Source organism: Macadamia integrifolia, chromosome 5 (genome assembly GCF_013358625.1).
Source record: "Macadamia integrifolia cultivar HAES 741 chromosome 5, SCU_Mint_v3, whole genome shotgun sequence".
Classification (NCBI taxonomy): domain Eukaryota; kingdom Viridiplantae; phylum Streptophyta; class Magnoliopsida; order Proteales; family Proteaceae; genus Macadamia; species Macadamia integrifolia.
The window spans coordinates 6,676,729-6,687,402 of NC_056561.1; the positions used below are offsets into that span (position 1 = coordinate 6,676,729).

Below are 10,674 nucleotides of genomic sequence, written 5' to 3' on the forward strand. Positions count from 1 at the left end.
ATCCAAAGGGTATAATTAAAGTTTCAGAAAATTCTTTGTTGGAGAAGAATTCAATAAGCAGAAAAAAAAAATGGATTTACAATAAAAACTTGGAAGAATGATCAACTAACAGAACCTCATATCAAAATCAGATTTTAAACAAGATACAACGTGTGCAGGAAATAAAGAATCTCAGAGCTGGAATTTAGAAACAGATAAGAAATAACATAATAAGTTAAATATTGACTTGATCAGTTGATAGGGAATTAAGTACAGGAAATAGAGATTCAGGAGTCCACCTGATTTAATTTGGAAATCACCAGATTACCTTACTGCTGAATCCACAGGTGCAAACACTCTAGAATCCACTAGAGCTAGACTGAAATCCACAAATCAATTGAGCTAAAAGCTGCTGCTTCCTTCAAATTCGTGTACAGGGTTGTAGCCCTTTACGAACTTATACAAAAGACTCAAAAGCAGACTCGAACTCAAAAATGGAAAGGCTTAAACCAATCATAAACTGTTAAGGTATTTTAAACTGACTAGGAAACTCATAATAAAATGACCAACTAAGGACTGGATTTAATTAACCCCTATTCCATCCAACTAATAACAATTAAATAGAGAAAATAAAAATTGGCATGAATAGTGCACGTGAACAGTATGGCAGGCTGTCATGTGGCTGTCATGATGGCTGTGAAATTGCCATACTAGCTGTTACTTTGGTTGTGATGTTGCAAAAACCATTTTCTTGTTTTTCTGCAGCAATTGTCCATCACTAAGCTCCTTTTTCTTTATATTTTTCCCTGGTTGAGTCAAATCCTTTTTATGTGTAGTAGAACATAATCTTTGGGTTACATTGTACGAAGCATAGCATTTCCATTATTTTTTTTTTTTGCAGTTTGGTAGACTCAGGTGAAATAACCTAGAGGGGGGGGTGAATAGGTTATACTAGTGGAATTTAACTCTTTTCGATAAATAGGTCACAAGTGTGACTGTAAGTTAAAAGCGATGCTGAATAAATAAAATAAAAACAACCACAACACAAGATTTATAGTGGTTCGACTCAATTTGAGTCTAGTCCACTCCTACAAGAATCCTCTTGTAAGGTATTCCACTAGTTTTCCCTTTCAGTACAGTAGGTAGGGAAGAAACCTTTACAATCTTTTTACGGATAAGAGTATCCTTACAAATCTCCTTTCCAGGCAGAGAGACGCCTTCACAATCTCTTTTAGAGGTACAGAGAGACCTTTCTCTTTTTAGGATAAGAGTATCCTTATAATCCTAAGTACAGTCTAGAATTGTAAAAACAGAAATTAATAAGAAATAGTGGAATAAGAGGAATATCTCAAGTGTGGTGCAAATGAGAATGAATAATAAATGATGAGTGATGCACCTTTTGTAAAGTCCTCTCTTACGGCTTTGACTTGCACAGGAGAGAGTAGAGGACTTTGATTGAGACTTGAGCCTCTTGTTTGGGATTTGTGTAATAGAATAACTCAAGTAGAAATAAACTTCTCCAATGCTTGCAACAATGCTCTTAAAGCTCTTTCTTAATGAATAATTAATTAAGAGTGATTAGGGTATTTATAGGTGAACTTAGTGAAGCATTTTAGGCAGGGAATCAAACTCTAACGGACATATTCTGGGTCCACCGGTCGACCGCCATTGGTAGCCGGTCGACCGCCGAGAGCCGTTGGGGCACTTCCAGGCAGGCACCGGTCGATCGGGACTTTCAGTCGGTCGACCGCCTATGGTCTCGGGTGGTTCTAGTCGACCGGGGCTTCCAGCCGGTCGACCGCCAACATGACATGCTCTGTTTTGACAGACTGCTGTCATACTGACCAGTCATCAGTGTTTTGACCATAACTTTTTGGTCCGACTTCAGAATGATTTGAGATCAGTTGTGTTAGAATCACAACTCAATTTCCTACAGCTTCTATGAAGGATTCATCTCCTAATACTAATCTTTAGATTCCCTAAAATACCCTTGAGTCAGGTTACTGTGTGTTCCACACCACTTAGAGACTTTCCATACCTGGTCAAGGCATGCTCTATGGTCATTCTAATATGATGTAATGCACATGCATGAGGTGAGTGCATATAAGTATGTGGAAATTACAAATTACATTAAAAATAACTTAATCTATCCTAGTGGTCTTCTTCTTCACTTGAATCTTCCATTCTTTGGCCCTTCATCTTCTTTCCTTCTTGTTTGCTGTTTCATGTCTTTAAGCTTCATGTCTTGATTCGACCTTCGACCTTCTAAGGGTTTCTTCAAGCTAATCACACTTTATCAATCAAGTTAAAGATGTATGTTTGTTTGTTAACACCAAAACATGGCAAGGAATATGGACATGTTTCCCAACATCAGGAACTACAGAGAATGAACTAAAAACCAGTGTCAGAAAAAGGTCTAATTCTTTGTTGGAAAGAAGTACTTTACATGGGCCACTTTATTTTGTCATGTAGGAAGGTGATGTGGCAATTCCACTTGTTGGAGGGATAGGTTAGTTAGGATTGGCACTTATCAAATTTTGTAACCAACAAATTGAGTTAGTGTTTTTCCTTATATTTACATCTATTCCTTTGTCTTTGACCATTTCCACAAGGAAAAAAAAAAAAAAAAAAGGCTTTATTTCCTAACGTGGTCAAATCTGTCAGGCTGAAATTTTGACATGGGTGGGGGACCTTGAGCTGAACCTGGCCAAAAAATCTGTACCCCACTTGATCTGTCGTGACTGATATTAGCACCATGGAGGAAGTCTTCCTTGGTGGGCCATACAGGAAACCAGAGGTCTTCTTTATTTCCTTAATGTGACTTCATCCCTTTTGTTTCCATCACTAATTTTTTTTATTGGAGACTCTTAAAAAGAAATAGATGGGAGTCTTGGATTAGTGAACTAGGGCCAAGAGTGAGTATGTATACCCATTAAAAATATACTCCATGTGATTTTTTGTGAAAACAAGTCTCTTCTATTGCTTCTGCTCATTCCACCCTAGATGGGGGAAGAGTCTCTTCGAAAAGTCTCTCTCCTCCATGATGCACCTTTAATGTGAGAAAGTCAACATTTACTTTGATATTCACCATGGCTTTTTTAATGTTTAAAGCTACTTTGGATTTCCAGAAATGTGGCTTTTGTACATGCTCTACGTTCTAACATCTTTTAATTCTTTTTTAAAAATATATATACATGAAAAATATTGATGGATTGACAGATCCTTACATCAAGGAATGTGTTATTGAATGCATTACTTGGGGTTGATTTGGAATTGTGACCTCAAAGTGGTTTGTTATTGAATGCATTACTTGGATGTGGGCTTTGAATGTTGTGACGCTGTGTTTAGTGTGTTTTGTACTTGGTTTTCTTTATGCCCAAATAAAAAATTTGGCTGTCATTGATAGTAAGTTGTTGTTCAATTGCCGTTTTCCGTAATTTATAAACCTTAAAAGTACTTTGCTTTAACATTTACTGTGGGCTTAAAATATCATATATTTTATTTTCATTAATTGACATTTTTATTGTTTAGGATGCCGATTATTGACAAATTTAAAGATATGGGAACCGTTGTTATGGGGAAGATAGAGTCTGGTAGCATCTGTGAGGGTGATAGCTTGTTGGTCATGCCAAATAAGGTGCTTAATTGAACTTATTTCCCCCACCTTTTGCCCCTAATATTTTTCTGACGCCAGTTAATGTGGCTGAATTGTACATGTTGATCTGCAGGCCCATGTTAAAGTGCTTGCTGTAAGTTGTGATGAGAATAGAGTAAGACGTGCAGGTCCTGGTGAAAATGTCCGTGTAAAACTGTCAGGGGTTGAAGAAGAGGACGTATTGTCTGGTTTTGTCTTGTCATGTGCTGGTAAGTCTTCCTGCATCTGGTTTTGTCTTGTCTTGTCATGTGCTGGTAAGTCTTCCGGCATGATATGCTAAAGGGTGCAATAAAGATCTTCTGGCTGATCTTCAAGGATGGGGTTTTGAAAATTCTTCTAAAATGGATCTACTATATATGCAGTGAAAGTGAAAAATTCGAAACAATAGGGTACTCCACATGATGTGTAGGGAACAATGGTAATATATTGTAACATTGTAGGTTCAGTTTCGTTGTTAGCATGTCTAATCATTTGATTCTCACGTTGGAAGCATCTTTCTGTGTTTCTTAGAAAAGTGTGATCATAACAAATTTCTGCTTGTAAAAATTCTATTAGCTGCTGCTTCCATAGAGAACAACTTAGTCAAAAAAGAAGAAAAAAAGGGGATAAATGGTTTCTCATATGACCTTGATCCTCATTCAAATGGTTCTAGTTGCCACATTTCACCTACTTTTGCTAAAGTTGGAGTGGGTACTCATCCTTACTGATGCCCATAGGAAAAACATTGTGATTATTGATGACTTATGTGTACGCATTACTTTTTGAGAATCATTACCTCGAAAGTTAGATATTTCAAGCATTTTGTATCTTGCCATTTTATTTTGAAATTGCTGTTGGTGCAGCCAAACCAATAGCTGCAGTTTCAGAGTTCGATGCCCAGTTGCAGATCCTTGAGCTATTGGATAATGTATACAAATGAACTTCAGTTCCGTCTTTTGTTTTGGATTCATGATATGTATGGTCAATAATGACAAAAAAGCATTTGTCTATGTTTCAGGCAATTTTCACTGCTGGTTACAAAGCGGTACTGCATATTCATTCTGTTGTTGAGGAATGTGAGATTGTTGAGCTGTTGCAACAAATTGATCCAAAGACCAAAAAACCTATGAAGAAGAAGGTTCTTTTTGTCAAGAATGGTGCTGTAGTTGTTTGCCGTGTACAGGTTAATGCTCTACCCTGCTGTCATATCTCCAAAATAGCATTTGTTGGATGGTGGTTTTTGAGTTATTTTGTAACATGTGCTTTCCAGGTCAATAACTTCATTTGCATAGAGAAGTTCAGTGATTTTCCACAGCTTGGAAGGTTTACTCTTCGTACTGAAGGTGAGAAGTGGATTCTACTATTATAATAGTTGTCAAGGAGCCAAGGCGATCCAATGTGGGGGAGGGCGTCTCCTAGATAAGGCATCATAGTGTCCCCCCCACCCCCCCTTATCCCATATATCTAGTGAAGACACCATAAATATCATAAGTAAATTTACGGCCAATTAAAGAAACCAGTAGTAAAACCAATAGTAACATATGAGTTCATATCCATTTTAAGACTGACCAATTATTAACAACAAACTAGCAGTAAAAACCAGTAGTTAAATATAAATTGAACAAAGAAGATATTTCAGTAATTCATTTAACGATATTTGATGCGTCACATAGGATCAGAATTGGTTCTAGTAGAGAATTAGCAATATGACGGTATAACTAGATACAACAGGACAGCAAGATTTAAGATTCAACGATTCCCTGTATCAGCAGCATTAAAATCCTGTACACTGCCAAATAAAAAGGTTAGGAAAAGAATCTAAATTATATAACAAAAAGAAAAACGCGGAACACCCACGCAGCCATCTAGGCAGACGAAGGCAATGCCTATGCGAAGCCAAGGCGGTCGCCTTACCTACATCCAGTAAGGCGAGGCATCATCTCAAGTCTTGACACCCTGAAGGCACCTGGATGCCTAGGTGACGTCTTGACAACGATGACGACTCTTATTCGACAGGTGCATCTTTTCTACTTTCTAAGTTGTGTGCTAATGGAGCTTCTTGTCTTTTACAGGGAAAACAGTTGCAGTGGGGAAAGTTACTGGTCTTTCAAGTACAGCATAGTTGGTAAAGAGTTCTTAAATCTTTCGTATCTTCTCCTTCTACTGTTTGTTTTCCTTCACCAGGCTATTGTACCCCCCACTTATTGTACCTAGACCATATTCTATGCATAGTTGTCACGGCGCCAAATCGATCCAAGGCGGTGAAGGGGTGGCTAATCGATTTGGCGATGAATCGCCCGTTGTGGCGTTGTCATGGCAATCAAATCGCCCATGTATCATTTTTTATTTTCCCTATTTTCTAGAGTTATTTAGTATGCTATTTTTTTATTTCCCCTATTTTCTAAAGTTATTTAGCATGTTACAAGCCTACAATATATACCCTATAACATATAAAACCAACATTAAGCGACATCAAATCATCAAAAATCAACATAGCCCTATCAAAATCACCCTGCATTTTACAAAAAATCGACCGCCTAGTGAATCAGGCGTGACCTGGTGTCCATGGTGGTGCCATAGCGACCGCCATTTGTGAGTCACGTAAATCGTAGCACTGCCATGAACTTCTTTTTCTGCCAGGACGCCTAATCGCCGCCTTGGCGACGCCATGACAACTATGATTCTATGTCCTAAAAGCTTGGGGACCCGAGCTAAGTGATCTGCTTTTAGGATTTGAGTGCACCGATCCCGTCTAGAGGATTATTTTTCCAGTAAAAGTTTGATGCCTCTCTAGATTTGTGGTTATCAATTTACCACCATTGATCAAATTACATCCAGGGGCAGGTTGTATTGATCAGTTTCCTTCTCTGGAATTTATGCATCCAGTGAGGGGAGGGACAGGATTCTAAAATATCAAGGCAGGAAAGGTTTAATATATACTCATTTGGGAATGAAGTTTAAACATGCCTTTTGAACCGTAAATGTGGAACTGTGGAAGTCTCGGGTGTTCTAGTTTATGTAACTGTTTCCTCGGCTCTAAAGGTATTTACAATCCTTTGATCTGACATTGTCTTCATTAAACTGTGCCTGCCCAAACATTGGGAAGGCGCTCTTTATCGGCAAGTGTCTGTGTCCTTTTTTTATTTTGTTTATTGCATTCATCTGGTGGGGGTGGTTATCAAAGTAGCAAATTTTTTTTTGTGAATCCCAGGGCCTGCTCTAGCTTTTTTGATGGCCTGGACCGACGAACCATGTGCACAGTAACAATTTTCTTGAACTGGGTTTCATGCAGTTAAGATCACAGCCATCCATTCTGAAATTCGCAAGAAGTAATAATTCACTTGGTCAAAGTACCTGGTCAATGCATAGATGACACAAAACAAGCATGAAGAAGTGATTCTGCAGACAAACATATTCATCATATACTTGCTAGCTGATCACATTGGATGCATTAGATTTCACATACTATATAAACATGAAGAATATGACTGGATGAACATATTTATATGTACTTTCTAGCAAATCTAGTTATTTCATTTGATATATGCAACTAAACAACTATATAGAATTGATCGATTCTGCTGGTAACTGATCAACATTGGATGTGTTGCCATTTGATATATAATAGTCATTCTTTCTCTTTGACAGTGTATCATGAATGCTGGTTTTGCAGGATAATGGAACAACTCTTGAGTGCATCTAAGTGGAAAGGAACAACCAAGTGATGCCACATGTGAACGCTCTTGGATAGTGGAATACAAGATACTGTAATAGCATAGTAGAGCTTGTGCTGTGGCAGTTTTATGAAGAGTTGGCTAAATCTTCACTGGTTTCTAGGCTTGTGGATGCCTGTATTTTCTTCGGAGGCTTCAAGTTTTGAACGCTCTGGTTTTAGTAACCTGGTTTTCACATGGGTCATCAGATTTCACTGGTTTATAAGAGGACGAATTATCGATTGATTTGAGATTACATATGCTGAGGTATTATTGCAAGTATTAATTAGGCTGAGTTTTCCGGAGTAACTTGTGGGCTACATGCCCTTCCATGTTTTAAAATCCCAATTGGGGGTGGTAAATCATTTCATTAGTGTTATGGTTACTAGTACTCTTCTACACCATTTAGTAGGAGTGTTATTTCTTACTAATCGTGTACAACTGGCTTTAAAGAAAATCAGCTTTGTGTAATCCTTTGTTGGTCCTAAGACAAACTCAGGCAGGATTAGGAAGAAAGAGTGCCTGGGAACCATTGGAAAGACTGTCCACCACCAATTAACTAAATGGTGTTGGTCAAGTTTTTGCGACTTCAGTAAAGTCCCAAGCAAACGCAAGCACTAATACATCTGCTTGCAACTTGCTTGTAAAAATCTTAAAATTTTTCTTTCTATAGAGGGTAGGGTGAGTGGATTAGGGTTCGGTTTGGTGCAAGGGTATACAACTCCAGCCATATCTGCCAAGTGGTTGGAAGGTAGGTGGTACTCAACTTTAGGGAAGAGAGATTTTCTCCTGCATACATCTATGCCAAGCTTGAACAATTCAAGAAACCTTAAAAATATTACGAAAAAATGTGAAATGTAAGAAACTAGACCATATGATTGGATTAGAATTCCTAGTTTGGCATAAAGTCCTTTTCTGAATTGGTCCAAATGGGCATGTCATATGATGCAGAAATGGGAGTGAAGGAGTTGAACTGCCCGTCTCTACTACGTTTGGTTTGGCTTGCACACACTTTGCCACTAAAATATGCCTTATCAAAGCAAACTTGCAAGAAAAGGCTAATTTTCTTAAAGAGTAAGGGCTTCCTGGCAGCCCTTGTAAGCCTAACTGTCAGAACTAATTTCGAACAACATATGGATATGTTATTAGATAATGAAATAGACAACACGATCATAAATTTTGGGGTTGAAGGAAGGTTTTCCAAGTTTTTACCTATACATGCAGTAACTTTGAAAATAGATAGTCAAAAGTTCATTTTCAATTTGGAAACTATCCAAAATCCGTTCAAAAGCTATATTATTCGATCCATTTATAATATTTTTTTAGGGAAATTAAATAATAGACTATGACATCTACAATTATGACAAGGAGGTTGTGTAGGGAAAAACATCAGGGCACGTATCATTGGTCCCGATGAAAGGCATTTCAATCACCATTATCTCATTATGGTGCGATTTAAATCATATTAAGTTGTGCAAAAACGCGAATGCTCCAACCCCACTTCCCCATGTGTACAGGTTCACGTTTCTCTCCTCCCTAATTTTGATATTGAAAGCTAAAGAAAATAGGGAGATGAAAATAATCGATAATTGTGTATATTTTGGGGGGAGGCCACTGGATGCTCACTGCAACTGCAACGTAGCAGCAGCTCAGAGGATGTGGACTTTAGGGGTTAGGGAGAGGACTAAACCAATTTTTCTGCAATTTGACAAGGTGAGGGTCAACGGGAGGGTGCATAGGAGCATCTTCAATGGGATAACATGGTCTTTTCACACCTTCTGTGCAGTAGACATAAACCTGCATCCCAAAAGAAATTAAGAAAAAGAATGGCAAAAAGAATACTGCATTCTATCGTTAACAGAGTCTTGATGGCCAAGTAGAGTTGATCATTCGGACATTCTCGAAGGTAACTGAACTGAACGGAACGGCACGGCATGAAAATGGGAAAAGACGGAGACCCATAAGAGAGGCCTCGGCAAAATGAGACACATGGCAACATCCCAATGTCATGATATTCCCCATGTCTTTATCATTTGGGAGGATATCCAATAATTCAGCAAAGCAGAAAATATGAAATTGAGATATCATCCCTGCATAACTGTTCCATTGAATTGTTGAAAGCAGGTTCCAAAATTATTAGAAATTTAGGATATGCACATTACATAAAATGAAAGTTAGCTGGTTCAGCTGATTACGTTTGAAGCAAATCTATTTCCGTTATGATTAGCACATGTCAAATCCCAGGATCCCCAGCATTCTCCCTTGCGTATGGTCAACCGAATACACTTGTATTTGGAAGCAAGATACTAACACCACCTGCCTTTGAAGAACACAGCAGCAACACAAAACACAATCCATATTCCAATTTGCAATTCTCACACTCCCCAATCATAAAATCATTCAAAGGTGAATGCTAATTTGGTACTGGGGTCAAACCATTCCTATTCTTGAAGATCTGGATTAACTGCATCAAATGAAAAAATATTCCCTGACAGTGGGTAGTGGAAAACAGTCTGAGTCTGCTTGATGCTCCTGTCTCATAATAACCAAGTTCCTGAACTAGAGAAGCAATCAGTGAAGAATAAAGATCCAGGTGGCCTTAACCTTTGGAATCAAATAAATAAAATGGTGTACCTAGTGCACGAGGCTCCCGCTACTGCAGGGTTTGGGGGATAAGGATGATCATCATATTAGCCTGCACAATGAGAGACTCAGTCTTGGGACTCAATGGCATGAATTTCTCTGCTATTGTACCATTTGGTTCTCAATATTTTGATGACTCCAGCATGGGTCATGATCCAAATATCAAGTAGCTCCATGAAGTGTAGGATACACAAATAGTCTAGTTCATTAACATCATCTCAATTAATGAATCAAAGAAACAAACTGGTATGAATGTAATAAGTTTTTGATCTGTAGATGCTTACTAATACAGATGACTTCCATCCAATTGAATATTGGTAACAACTCCAGGATGTTATTAATTACAGCAAAAGAAACCAACTGCTATGGAGATGGCAAAAGAAGATCAGGATTATCAGAACAATACCCATGGATAGAGATTCCAACAAACGTTGCGAGGCAGACTTCTGTTTGACACAACAAAAAAAGGAGTTTCCAGATTTAGTGAGCTAGACTTATGTTTCACAGGACAGAACACACAAAAAAATAAATAAATAAATAAATAAATGGAGGAAATGGTATGCAACACCTCTAATGAATTTTCAGAATAGTGTTTTAGCAGAAACAAAATCTAGTGAGAAGTTGCATGCGAATTTAATGAATCAATTGAAATACCCCAATCATATAAATTTTTCTACCAGAGGTTTGGTGCTTTTTTTTTTTTTG

At 38.0% G+C, this 10,674-nt stretch overlaps 2 protein-coding genes across 2 annotated transcripts in view; one reads left to right on the forward strand and one right to left on the reverse strand.

The window, feature by feature from the left end:
* The first annotated feature begins 3,480 nt into the window (after positions 1-3,480).
* Positions 3,481-7,797, forward strand: LOC122078137 (eukaryotic peptide chain release factor GTP-binding subunit ERF3A-like). The gene is made up of 7 exons (XM_042643997.1): positions 3,481-3,616; positions 3,708-3,843; positions 4,477-4,541; positions 4,632-4,796; positions 4,884-4,956; positions 5,686-5,738; positions 7,287-7,797. The coding sequence occupies exons 1-6, from the start codon at positions 3,512-3,514 to the stop codon at positions 5,733-5,735; spliced, it is 594 nt and encodes a 197-aa protein (XP_042499931.1). The 5' UTR covers positions 3,481-3,511; the 3' UTR covers positions 5,736-5,738; positions 7,287-7,797.
* A 2,359-nt stretch (positions 7,798-10,156) lies between these two features.
* The window catches only part of LOC122079222 (protein STABILIZED1), an 18,402-nt gene continuing 17,884 nt past the window's right edge, over positions 10,157-10,674 (reverse strand). The window contains exon 2 of the transcript XR_006140370.1: positions 10,157-10,415. The gene's annotated coding sequence lies outside the window, so the exon portion shown is untranslated. The remainder of the gene's footprint in view (positions 10,416-10,674) is intronic.